Source organism: Ornithodoros turicata, unplaced genomic scaffold, assembly GCF_037126465.1.
Source record: "Ornithodoros turicata isolate Travis unplaced genomic scaffold, ASM3712646v1 Chromosome15, whole genome shotgun sequence".
In the NCBI taxonomy this organism is placed as follows: Eukaryota; Metazoa; Arthropoda; class Arachnida; order Ixodida; family Argasidae; genus Ornithodoros; species Ornithodoros turicata.
The window spans coordinates 1,660,387-1,673,883 of record NW_026999318.1 but is presented as its reverse complement, the minus strand read 5'-3'; the positions used below and the strand labels follow the sequence as shown (position 1 = coordinate 1,673,883).

General features: G+C 48.8%; 1 protein-coding gene across 3 annotated transcripts in view; it reads right to left on the bottom strand.

Moving 5' to 3' along the window:
- Nucleotides 1-6,132, bottom strand: part of LOC135372508 (uncharacterized) — a 32,875-nt gene extending 26,743 nt beyond the window's left edge. The window contains exons 1-3 of one of the 3 annotated variants that reach the window (XM_064606110.1): nucleotides 6,000-6,132; nucleotides 1,935-2,002; nucleotides 1,520-1,808 (exon numbers count right to left, since the gene is read on the bottom strand). In XM_064606110.1, the coding sequence (XP_064462180.1) occupies nucleotides 1,520-1,808; nucleotides 1,935-1,967 (322 nt within the window). In that variant the 5' untranslated portion in view covers nucleotides 1,968-2,002; nucleotides 6,000-6,132. The remainder of the gene's footprint in view (nucleotides 1-1,519; nucleotides 1,809-1,934; nucleotides 2,003-5,999) is intronic. The other 2 variants (XR_010416013.1, XR_010416014.1) reach the window with 2 other exon arrangements.
- Nucleotides 6,133-13,497: the final 7,365 nt, after the last annotated feature.

Here is a 13,497-nt window from a genome sequence, read left to right as displayed (position 1 = left end):
ATTCTCACTAAAACCCCTTTCGCAATCCGCGTTGCCATGTGGCAAGCAATGGAGTCCCTTGACCACCTTGGAGAGCAGGGGGTATTTCTGTACTCCTGTTGTTGACTTCAAAGAAAATATTTTTGTCCAGTGGATATCGATCCTTTCTTGCAAGCACAGAGCATCCCAGTCATTGCTGCACTTGAGCATGTGCCACTGGTCGACAAGCGACGATACCTGATCGTCACCCAGAATCGCCCTTCACGATGTTCAATGTACAATGTGTCCTCACATTCACAGGAGTATTCCCAATGATGTTCAGTGTTTGCATTGCAGTGCTTTGTTGGTTACTTTGTACTTCACCCTGGATGTCTCCATTGTTTCAGTTTTTTTTGCGCTGTATGCTTTACCAATGACTCTTTCCAGCTTCTTCACCGTGGCGAAAGGAGAGATTTTTGCCAATGGTTTTCCATCTTCGCTTGACTGGATTACAAGAAACTTGGGAAACCAGGGATCTCGAGTTAGATCAAGAAGATTTAGTTCAGTTCTTTCAGCGCGGCTCCTTTTCAGGCGCCGATCGTTTTTTTTTAGTGCTGATTACCCATAAACAGAAAAAATATTATTCGGTACAGCAGGTGCGTCGCCCACCATCGAGCCCAACTGGGGGTGTGCCAAGCACACTAACACTTTCCTCTGCACAATATCCTAGCACAGGATTCAAGAGAGTGAAAAGAGTGCACAAGGTTGGCCCTCGCCACCAAAGAAGGTGACAAGGGAAGGATTAGAACGAAGGACACAAAGGAAGAAAGTAATGAGCGTGGGAGATGGCGACTAAGGTGAATGGTCGTGGCTGGGCCTTCCAGGACCACCCGTCTATGAGAAGCAGGGGCCAAAACAACATCTGGGTCCACTCAACCACCAGGATCCCCCTTTCCCCAGACACGAGAAAGCCACGCACAGCTATACGTGGGGGTCTCCCTCCTGCGGTGACCCAACCATGAGTGCAGTAGGGGGCTACTGCGGCTGCTGCCGGCCGATGGGGGCGCCACTTTCTAGACGTTGCCGGATGCGGGAGGGTTCATTCGTTCAGAGCGATGGAAGAGTGCACTTGTGACGACCCATTGTTTTGATTTGATTCGGGTTTTATTGGCGCATCAGCTACAAAACGACCCATTGTGGTAGTAGTGGTAACCTTGCTTTCGAGCGTGAGGAATGGCAAAATGGTATTGTTTTCGCTCTACTGCACCGAGCACGAGCAGCTATCGCGGGAAGGTAATCTCTCCGCTGTCATTGAGATAACGGCGATGAATCGATGTGACACCCAACTGTGGTGCCCAGCTTTACTTTCATATTTTTTTGTTCGACAAAAAAAGAAGAAAAGGGCATGCACCCTTGAGCAGAAACACACAAACAAAAAGAAAAAGTGGGAGACAATACACTTTCAATGCTTTGTCACCCCTTACGCAGCAATCACGGAGGCTATGCGCTCAGGAAGGGAAGCATATAGCGTCCTTATACTTTCTCTACCTTTGCTACATACCTGCTCCAGTACGTCCACAGAATGTTGTCCAGTGCCCGGCACATGGTGAGTGTCTGGTGCACCCTGTTGTACGAGGGACTCTGGCCACGGACTCGAGTGGACATTGCCTACGTTTCAATTCCATGGCGTACCCTGCACAGAGGTTATCGAGAGGGCACTGCTTCCCTATGCTCTGGATGGATCGTTCCTGAATGGGTGCTACAATTTTCAGCACGATGACAGCTCCGTCCATCGAAGCAAAACTGTCCAGCGCATTCTCGACGTCCTCGGCTAAATGCAACTGACAGGCCTGCGCAGAGCCAGGACATAAACATTATCAAAAACATCTGGGATATCCTGAAGAAGAGGATGAGCAAGATACGGATGCCTACAAGGAGCAAAGATGCTCTCTAGGAATTATAGAAGTGGTCCTTACTATGTGGAGACGTGGACCTTGTCCACTGGCCATGCACTTCCTTATCTGAGCACATGGCCTCCTTATTGCTGCGAAGGGAGGGGGGATGACAAAGTATTAAAGGAGTGTTGTGTCCCCCTCTTCCTTTTTATTTATGTGTTTGAGCTCAAGGGTACACCCTCTTTTCTTTTGTTTGTGAAACAAAACAAAAAAGATACAGAAGCTAGTCATTACAACTGGTTGTTGCCTCGATTCATCGTCGCTGATCGGAATGATAGCGGAGAGATTCGTTCCGCGATAGCCACTCGCGCTCAGAGGAGTTGAGCAAAACCGATACCATTTCGCTGTGCCTCACATTAAAAAGCAAAGTTACTACTACTATCACAGCGGGTCACCACAAACGCACTCTTCTATCCCTGTGAACGAAGAAAAGAGAAGAGCAGAGAAGAAGCGAAAGCAGAGAAGAGCTGAAACAGAAGAGCGTCGGACCTGGACCTGAGTTGACCAACGACAAAACACATGTGCGTCTCTCTATATTCAAGCCAAATTTCCCTGCGGGGGACTGTGTAGGCCTACCCCCATCGCCACTGACCCAGTTTCGAAAGCTCCAAGAGTCCAGACTAATCCCCCCTCAATGTCGAAAGAGGTGAAAACTGGCGAGAGTATGGTGAAGAAAGGAAGGGGAGCGAAAACAAAAACGGACCCAGACAAAGAGGACCCCGACGTGCAGTGCGATAAGTGCCACTGGTGGCTGTTTCTCCTAGAGACGGATTTCCAAACCATCGAAGAGGCACAGGATAACAGCTATCAATGCAGGCTCTGCGACCAGATCGAACAGGGAATTAGCGAACTAAGACAGGACTTTTTAGAGAACCAAGAAACAACACGAGCGGAACAGAGCCGCATCAACGAAAGGCTTACCTCGACACTGATGAAAGCTATAAAGGACCTCCAGGAAGAATGCGAACAACTACGCACACAACTCACAGAAGTGACTAGCCAGTCAGAAGACATCAATAGAGAACTGAGTCAACTAAAGGAGCGTGTGAATGATATCCCGCCAACACCAAGCGAGTCCTCAACGGCCCCAAAAAATGACAGTCCAGAAGAGACAACCCATGGGGACGACACACGCGGTCCCTCCGAGCAAATGACCCGACCAGCGACAGTGGGACAGGTCCCAAGTCGAGCCCAGAGGAGTAGTGGAACGGAAGGTGACCACAGCCAAAGATCCGTCCTAATAATCGGTGACTCGAATGTGCGACGAATGTCCAGAAGTATTGGTGAACACATTCAACAAGGAGAAAACATAAGGGTGATTGGCCTCCCGGGAAAGGGCATCAAAGATATACGAGAAACGATGAACCGGGAAAACATCCAGGACCGCGGTGAGAAAACGTCAGTGATCATTCATGCCGGATTGAATGACGTCCTGAACATGTGCGATTGGAACTTCATCGAACATGAAATCAAGGCCATTGCTGCCACCTACCCAAACGCAGCCCTCCAAATCTGCACACTACCAGAGATAGGACACCTGGGAATGGAGGTACTAATAGACATCCAGGCCTACAACGAGAACCTCGAAATCCTACGCGGATCCACCGGGCTAGAGTTTGTAGACCTACGAGCAGACCCGCATGAGTTCATCAACCCTTTCTGGCAGGTACATTACTCCCCATTGGTGAGCAAGGTTATTGCCGCAAGACTGGTAAAGAGGGCGAGAGCTTTTTTAAGGAAGGGAAAGCGGACACCACCCCCAAGAAGAACGCGATACGAGGTAGCCAGTTTTCTATCTGCAAGAAACAGAAATACAGCCCACATCCTTATATACCTACCTCAGAATACGAATACAAAACGAGAAAGACTACCTACACCGACATGAAGAGCAGCTCCTCCGGAAGATGAACCGGAAAAAAGGACACACATGGCACATAGCGAGACACTCGTTCAACCCGAATGACATAGGCAGACTTCATTGGAAGACCACTGCCGTTCCTGTTGCAACGTACGCCAACGACGTAATTTGCATTAACACCGCAAGAACACGGTCGACCAACTGGAGCACCAACAAAGGGAAGTGGGTAGATGGCTCCTGCAAGGATCTTTCGCCACACCCAACCCAGCCGTTGAAGGGGAACTAGGCTGGTCCACGTTCTCGTATCGCGAAGCCTGCTCAAAAACGCGGTTTCTTGGAAGACTAGTGCATGGACCAGACCTGGCGTACACCACTCGCCTCTTTCGCTACTTCCGCTTCAGTGGCGTCCGCACTAACTGGATAAAAAAAATGAACCAACTAGACAGGATCTACAGCATCAATACGAAACGGCACACAACAAAGACCGGACGGGAGTGGGATAACATCATCAGGAAGGAGATGAGACTGATAGAGGAGGAGAGATGGCACACATCCACAGCTAAAAAGATGAGCATGAACCTCTACAGTTACAACAAGTGCACACCAGCACCAGAAAGATTCTACCGAGGGGACAGGGCCAGCGGCCTCCTCTTTCAGGCTCGAACTGGTTCCCTCCTGACAAGGAAGAGACGAAGCGAGCTCTTTGACACAGACAACGCCCACGGTCTCCTATGCGATATTGGTCAGGACGAAAACATACAACACATATTCTTGGTTTGCCCGGCGCTACAGGAGACGAGAGACCGCCTACCAGAGGCCCTTGAAACAGCACTGGGTTTTACTCCCGAGTGTGTAGTGGAAACAATCACCGCCACAAAAAGACATCTCATCGCGTGGGAGAAGGCAACGGCCAAGACCAATGAACGGACCAGAACACACGACCAGACCAACACTAACCCCGAAGATGACCAAACAAACGCGGACCAACACACCATCTCAGTCAATCCACAGCGGCAGAGGGAAATTGCGACGACAGGCAACGCCCCAAGCGACCAGAACGAAAAGGAATCCCACAACGCGCCGATAACACTCACCCAGCCCAGGAGCGACAAACGATCAGAGCCAATGACATCTATTGACGGAGCCTCGAAACACAACGCACAAGGACACCTAGAAGACGAAGGATGTTTACCAGCTAGGTGGAATCCTGTGGAACAGTGACTCCATTTTTTATGTTGTTTCTCTGTTGTCCTTTGCCTGTGGCTCGCGTGCGGAGCCCGCCCTGATTCCAAAGGGTTTAGGCAACCTGAACCTGAATGAACTCACCCGCCGCTAGGGTGTCTCTGCCCAGAGAAAATGCACTGCTCGCACATTCCGTAAACTTTTGTCCAGCACTGTACCATACTGAACTAATTTCCGCGGTTTTTAATGCTAATAGTCCTCTAAATAGCATATGGCAGGAAACGAAAACCAGAACCAAAAACTTCGGGTGACTTACATCATGGCAGAGATTTCGCATTTTCAGAGCTGGTGCCCTTTGGAGGGGTGACGTCAGTTAATAAACTCTCCACATCTGGCTTTTGATCTAGTTGTCTCGCGACGTAAACACCCAATTATTTAAACATCTGGTTTTGTTCTTAGCATCATGGAAAGTGGACGGAACTCGGATATGACAGATTGCACAGCAAGGTAACAAATCTCTAAATTTGAAGTTATACTAATCCGGGCTTTCACATCCCTGGTTTTTGCTGCCCTTATCGACGCTATCCGAACCTATCTTGGTTAGCAGGCACAGGTTTGCTTTCACAGTTCAATACAATTCAAACTTAAGACGAGACGCACAAGTTCGGGCGTGTGAAAACACAGCCTCAACGTGTGGGAAATCATTCCAGCTAGTCCCCAGCACGTATGTGCTTCCTCGAATCTTTTGAGGTGCACGTTTTACGAATCTTCTTCCGTAACACGAAATTATAGTCGTTGCTCTTGAGAATCTTCTCCGTTCCTTAGACCTTAACACGTTGAAAACGCCGGTTGTATCTATTCTACGCGCTTTGCAGCTCTATTTCGAAGATGTAGTTACACCGTAGCCTGTCCAGATGCTAAAATGAAGCGCATGCACTTTTCTCGAGACAACTACAACAAGCACTGAAACAAGCAAGGACCACGCCGATGCAGCGACAAACACCACGCGAAACCCGCTAAAGAAACAATGTCACAAGGCTACTTACACACTGAAAAGATCCGAATGATTGCTTCTGCCTAAAAGCATGACACGTTATGTGAATGATACATTCCGCACCACTTTCACAGCAAAGTCGCTGAACAAAACAACCCGCACAATCACAAAAACACCAACCACGTGACGGCACACGGCTTGGATTGGATTTTGCCACAAAAAATGTACACCGTGCCGCTGTCGGTTAGTGGCTCTGCCGCCGCCGAGATTCGATCGCCGCACGTCGTGAGAATAAACTTCGCATGGTTTGTGTGTGTGATTGTTCAACAGTCCTTCGGAAAGAAGGAATATGAATATTTGGCTTTTTTTTTCTGTTACTGCTGTTATTTCCTTTTTGTTCATGCCTCTCAGGTTGCGTCTACTAAAGCAGCGCCGCTGCCAGCGGATGTCTAATTTCCGTCTACTAGAGCAGCGCGCTTGTTTGGTGGACAACTTGCTGCGACAGCGCCGCTGCTCCCGCTGAGCAGCGCGGGCAGCAGGTTGGGAGCGTTGGGAGGTGATGCGCGCTTCTGCTGTGCTGCGTGACGTCACACTAGCAGACGATGGAGAAGCTTTACTGGCGTCGTTTGAAAAGGCGTCCATTTTCGACCGCCAGGCTGGTTACAGTTTTGCATACGTGCGCCAGATGAATTGCTGATCAATGCACTGGTATCGTCACAGGAAGTAAAATGACTCAAACCTGGAATGTATAAACTCATTTGTTTTTCTGTTGGTTTGTTGGTCTTTTCTCTTGGTTTGTGCTTTTCTGCTAGCGTCCCACCTCACCGCTCATGACACCGCCTATGATACCCCATCTCGCTGTATGCACAAGTATTAGTGTGTGAGCGTCCCCAGGATATCAGCTGCGTGGGGGGAGGGGGGGTAACGAGCCCCCCTCCCCCATCTTGGAGTTTTGGCTAAACATCTGGCAGGAACGTACTGGAATCGCGGCGGAAGAAATGGTATTTGAGGTGCAGCACAATGGCTTCTTTATTTTCATACGAGACATATTTGCAAGAATTCATTTGGATACACATTTGCATACAGGTCCTCACTTTCTTGCTCCATCGTCTGTTTTATATTGACTGTGGAAACCACACCATCCAGGCAAAGCTCTTCATCTTCCTCGAGAACTACGCCTACGCATCGTCTGCAGCGGAGACCGAAACACATCTACTAAACAGAGCAAGTGCTGCCCCTAACAGCGCCCTCTGCACCTGCTGCCAGCGCTGTTTCATGGCGATTTCGGGTGATGCATTTGGGGCACTTTTTTCTGCCCCGAACCCGAGCGGTAAATTCGGGTGGTGCGGTCCGAGCAAGAGCCGCGTGTTCGGATGATGCACTACGGAGCAGTTTGCTCGCCCCAAGAGCACTTTTTTGGCTCTTGCTGCGAGAGGCCGAGCCAAAACCGCCCTCAACTCTCTTCTTCCGCTCTCGACGGCGAGCATGCGCATATATGCGCCTCACGAGTGTCGTCTGCTACGTATTGCTCCTGCGGCTGTCTGCCTGTCACATGTCTTGTCATCTGTCTCTTTGTTGCGTTCACCATTGACGGCACGGATCTTTACGAAAGTAGTAGCGATGAAAGTTCAATTGACACCGATAATGTGAATGATAAAGAGGATGATGTGACCTGCTTCTCGCAAGCTATGCTTGTGCTCAGGTGAAAGTGCGCGACGACGCCAACGGCGCTGCCGGAAGTTCACGAACACGACGAACGCACAATGCTAGCGAGCGCAGCGACCCTCGTAGAAGAGCGGTAGAGCGTCCGACAAATTCGGGTGATGACTGCCCCAGAGCGACTCTCGTGTAGAGAGTGCACTGGACCTGGGCGCTCTCGCTCGGATTACCAGGTGCATCACCCGAAATCGCCATCAGTAGACGCAACCCGGGATAGGAAAATGAATTGCGCTGCGCATGCGCTAGAAGTGATGTCACGTGTCTTTTTTGCCGCCGCCTTGCCGTCTGCTCGCTTCGAGTACGCATGCGCTAGCAGACAGCAGTTTGTTTGCTTGAGCGGCTTGAGCATGGCTTGAGGATGAGATTTGTGGTAGTGGTGAAGCAGCTTTGCCAAATATTCCGTTCAAGTTCCCCGCTGGATGTCCCGCTCGTCCGTCGATGTTCAACAGGTGAGGGACGTTTCAGCAACGCCTGCGAGTTTCATGCTCGCGGTTCAAAAGGTGAGGGCGTCTGTACAAAATTCTAAAATGGGCCACTCTGTTACTACAGATGCAACAAGTGCCAGTCCACTTTTTCTCAGTCCAGGCAGCAGCAGCACAAGGTGAATGCACACAACTTCCAAGTGAATGAAGACTCACGAGTGCAATAAACCTTTACCCGACAAACGTCATGACGTTGGTAGACAGACCGAAACCAAAACAGATCGGAAGGGGAAAGCTGGGTTCCACGAATGAGCAATTGTTCGGCTGAAAGAAAGTAGGACCGAAGGTCGCGTCCCTTTCAGAGACCATCGTAATCCCCGCTAGACCGTGGCTTTCAGGCGCGACCTTGTTCGCCACTAGCTTTGTACAGGTCCCGACAAAAGTTTACGGAACACGCGAGCGGTGTATTTTCTCCTCGGTACGACACCCTAGCGGCAAGCGGAAGCTGGCGAAATCAGGCCAGTTCACTGCCTCAGAGGGGTGGACGACTTAGGGAGCCTCCATGGCCGCAGCAACCCATGGAGGCTCCCTAGGACGACTGCGCTCTTTGCGACACACAACGGTAGTTTCGGTATGATTACTGTTGCATATGCCCGCGAAGTGAGTTGGATTTTACTGTTGTGCTCGCCAACAACATGTGATTCAACGATTGTTGAGACAGCCGCTATCATCGTGATAAGGATGAATCATGGTGTCAACACTTTACAGTGTATTGCTTTTATTGGAAAGCTATGATATGTACAGGGTGTGTGCAGAAAAACGTGACCCGCATTTAGGCACATAGCTTGTTGCCTACCTAACTAACGAACTTCCGGTGGCGCATTTATGCGTGCGAAATCTGCAGAAAAATTGTGGAAGCCATACACAGCTTAGAAAATAAACGGAACAACGAAAACGTCGGCTTCCGTGCATCAAAATAGGGCAACATGGTGGACAACAGGGTGTATGTGAAAGGGCAACATGGTGGACGTAGGAGAGTTGTGTTCAAGTATCGCTAGGGGAGCTATCGGTGCATAAATCGAAACGATGTCCCACATGGATGCTCTTCGGCAGTACCCCTAGCGGTGCCTGCACATAACTCTCCTGAGACCGAAATGCACTACCATGCACTGTCATGACCGCCCTATTCTAATGCATGGAAGCGCATGTTTTCGCGGTCTGTTTATTTTTTTACACTGAGTATGGCTTCCAGAATTTTTTGTAGCTTTCGCACGCATAAATACGCCGTCGTGCGCCACCGAAAGTTCCTCGGCTAAGTAGACCAAGTAGACAACGAGTTACATGTAAAAATGCGGGTCACGTTTTTCTGCACACACCCTGTAGACAAGAGAAAGAAAGGTATCTTGTAAACAGTTGCTTTATTATGGACGACGCGTGACGAGCTGATAAACAATTGACGCTGACATTGATAAACAACTGACGTTAGTCACGAGTTGTTGACGAGCACAACAGTTGAATCCAACTCACATCGCGGGCACATACAACAGTAATCATACCGCTGTGTGTCGCTAAGAGCGCAGTCGTCCACCACTCTGAGGAAGTGAACTGGCCTGATTTCGCCAGCTTCCGCTTGCCGCTAGGGTGTCGTACCGAGGAAAAAATACACCGCTCGCGTGTTCCGTAAACTTTTGTCGGGACCTGTACGTAGTTCAACTCTACCAAACTCGTGGCGCTGTCGAACATTATGACGTCATTTGTTTACAAACAGGTAGAGGTCTATTCTGAAGCTGGTAAGTATGCGTCTCATGCTCTGTTACACTAGTACACACATACCATTCGCGTTCAACGCACTTATTTTGCATGGTTGTAGCAAATGATTCAGTGGCATAAACCGGCAGACTGGTGCGTAATGTACACCCTGTGGGGGAAATCTTGTGACAGCTTATCGCTATCTCGGTACGTTCGCCACCGACGCCGTACGGGGGCGTGTCTTGTTGTTTGGACTTGTTTTGTGTGCGCGAAGCCAGCGCCCTCGAATTTACTTAAAAGGGGATGCTGCGTGTCAGATAGGGGCTTTTCCCTGTTTGCAGGCTAGGCGGTGCGGAACGGGACATTGTTTGGTATGTAATAAACCATTGTTTGCATTGTATTTCTTGTGCGGCACCTCTTTGGCCGGGAAACCGGCGGTGGTCCTGGTGAATGGGTCTCGCCTGCCCTGAGAAGGCAGTAGGATTCCCACAAACTGGCGCCCAACGTGGGGCCCACCGCCCCTTGGCTAAAGAGTTGTGCGGTTTTAGGTTAGGCGCGTACTGCCGGCATTTTAAGCGACGTTCTGATTTTGGTAGTAGTGTCTGTTGTAGTGTTCTGGGGTACTTTTTTGTCTTTTGTACTTCCCTAGTTTCCCGCCCGCCTAGCCGAGGACTCCACATACGCCACCGTGGGGGTTGGCAGTGCGACTATGATTGAGGGCTTCTCAGACCCTGTTCCAGGAAAAGCCGGGTGCTGCCATTGTAGACATGGCAGGACGCCCTGACAGTGCCTTTTCGACACCTTCACTTCCCAGTAAAGGATCCCTTCTGGCCCACAGCCGTAAGGCAGAATTACCTCTCAGGATGCAAATTCTGAACGCACGTCCACGTGCCGGCTTCTCGCTTACTTCGCTCGAGGCCTTCCCTTCCCGTGAGGGCTCGGAGTCTTTGCTCTTTTTCTTTGCGACTTGCTCGCACTGCTGGAGCGCCCACCGGCGCCGTCATCATATATAGCGGGAGTTGCGACCGCTGGACGCAGTTAGACTCTGCTGCATGCGTCACTAGGAAATATCATTCTCAGATATGAACTGAAGATATGGACAGAACTCAAACCACCCAAGGATGGACAATCCTTATGAAGATAATGACTTGTTTCAGGGTGTAATCGCCGATACAGACGATTTTACATCCTGGGATTATGAGGATGAATCTTATGTACCTAGACACAGATCGTTTGAGAAAGAAGCATTTCCATTGCTCGAATATGACTACAATCTGGACTCTCCCCTGATAGCTGATCGATTGAAAGCTACTTTGGATGCACTTAGTAAACACCAAGTTGAGGAGAGATTTCTTAATGACCCTAGACATAAGGAGAGAGTCTCTATTCTCGAGAAGTTTCACAAGGCCTCTACTTATCTGCTATCCACGGATGACATACACAAATGGATTGCTACAGTCCCATTTCAAAAACGGCTAAAATACCATCCCTTTCATGGCTATCTCAGCCAGTTTGCCTCATTGAACCATGTTGCCAGCTCAGTAACTAGATCTTTCTGGAAAGGCTTAACTGGTCTACAATTTGCAGCAGAAGAATATTTGTTGAAAGAAGATTGGCTTAACATCAACACTAGCTTGCCAGAGAAGAAAAGACTTCTGGACGATGGGGAAATGTTTTGGAAATTTCATATGCTCACCCTCTGGATGAACAGTACCAGTATGGAAGAACGGCAGGAACTTCATAACTCAACAGCAGATTTTTGGGTGAGCACAACAGAAGAACTACCCAACAACGGATTCTTGGTTAGCATGCCTTTACCAGACATGGGCTTGACCTATGTCGGCCCAGGATTTGTCTATATGCAGGATCAAAAAGTGCTGCTTGACAGGAATTTAACTCTCATGATAAAGGATGTGTGTGTCGCGAGGTACTGCGGGAAGCTAAGTGTTCTAGGATTTGGGACAACGGAGGAGGACTTTCGACTACTCAACACATTGACAAGATTCTACGAGAAGGGTGATGAGCTGATGAGCCAGATTGGGAACAACACATACCATGCTCTAAAGTATCTGGAGCCATTTTGTAATCTCAGATTGGCCACACTTGCACATGGATATCGACCATTGATACCCCAACACCCAGAATTCCAAACATTTCTTGAACAGGAGCAAGAGGAACTCGTTCACAAATTTGGAAGACAAGTACGAGACTTCTTTGACGTAGTTCTTGTGGAAGAGAATCCGCATATAGTGCTCTACTTCTATGGATCCTTCCGCCATTGGGGTCATCCATTCATCGATTACTTAGCGGGTTTCAAGACACTTCACGACCAGGTACACCTCCCCAAGGTTATAGACACCATATATGCGAAAGCACTAGCTAGTGATCTAGCATATATAGTGTTAAAGTCCCAATTTGACAAGAGAAAAGAATGGTTTGTGGATGTTTCCAAATTGGAACCACAACATGTGCTAGTAGAACACATCCACAATCGAACATGGCCTACTCCAGCCCAAATTCAAGATCTGGGCGACACATGGGCTGACCTTCCACTTAAACAGTGCTTTGAGGTTCCAGATGTTATAGATCCAGCCACCCTCTATGCAGACAAAAGTCATTCAATGAACCGGAGTGATGTTTTGAGACACGTAAAGCAAAACCCAATGAAGCCGATTCCCTCTAAGAGAGTGCTCCAGACTGCCCTATCAACTCCAGCACTGCAAGTTCCTGAGTTCTTAAAAGAAATCGACAAAAATGGACTCGACAAAGAGGATCTAGTCATAGGACTCAGAGGAAAAGAGACAGAGATAGAATGAAGGTCGGTTCTTCTCTCTGATGAGCTGGAAGCTTCGTATGTATTTCGTCATCACTGAGTATTTAATCAAAACCTACTATGTACCCTTGTTTTCTGGATTGACTATGGCTGATTCACTGACATCCGTGATAAAGAAGATGATGGACAGTTCAACCGGGCAAGGAACAAATGATTACAAGCAAGTATCCATGTCAAACCATCTGGACTACACCAAATGGAACAACCACCAACGATTGGAGTCTACCAGCCCTGTCTTCACGGTAATGGGAAAGTTCCTTGGACTGCCCAACCTATTTGCGAGGACTCATGAGTTCTTCCAGCAGAGTATGGTATATTACAGCGACCGAACAGATCTCATGGAAGTCAAAGTTGACGAGACAACCGGTGAGGAAATTCTCGCAAACAGAACAGACAAGGTTGATTGCTGGATGGGCCAGGATGGGGGGTTTGAAGGACTTAGACAGAAAGGATGGAGCGTGCTTAATCTCCTTGTCATCCTTAGGGAAGCAAAAGTCAGAAATACCAAAGTCCGCACATTGGCTCAAGGTGATAATCAGGTCATTTGTACTCAGTATCGTGTTCCAGATTGTGAGAATGATGAGCAACTCACAAGATGCTTACAACAAGTGAGTCACAACAACAAAGCCATCATGAAAGCCATAATTCAAGGGACAGAAAAGTTGGGCCTTATCATCAACAGGAAAGAGACTCTGGTATCATCCGACTACTTGACCTATGGCAAAATCCCAGTGTTTCGAGGTAATCTCCTCTTACCGATGTCTAAGAGGTGGGCCAGAGTGACATGTCTGTCCAATGACCAAATCCCAGCTCTCGCTACAATCCTC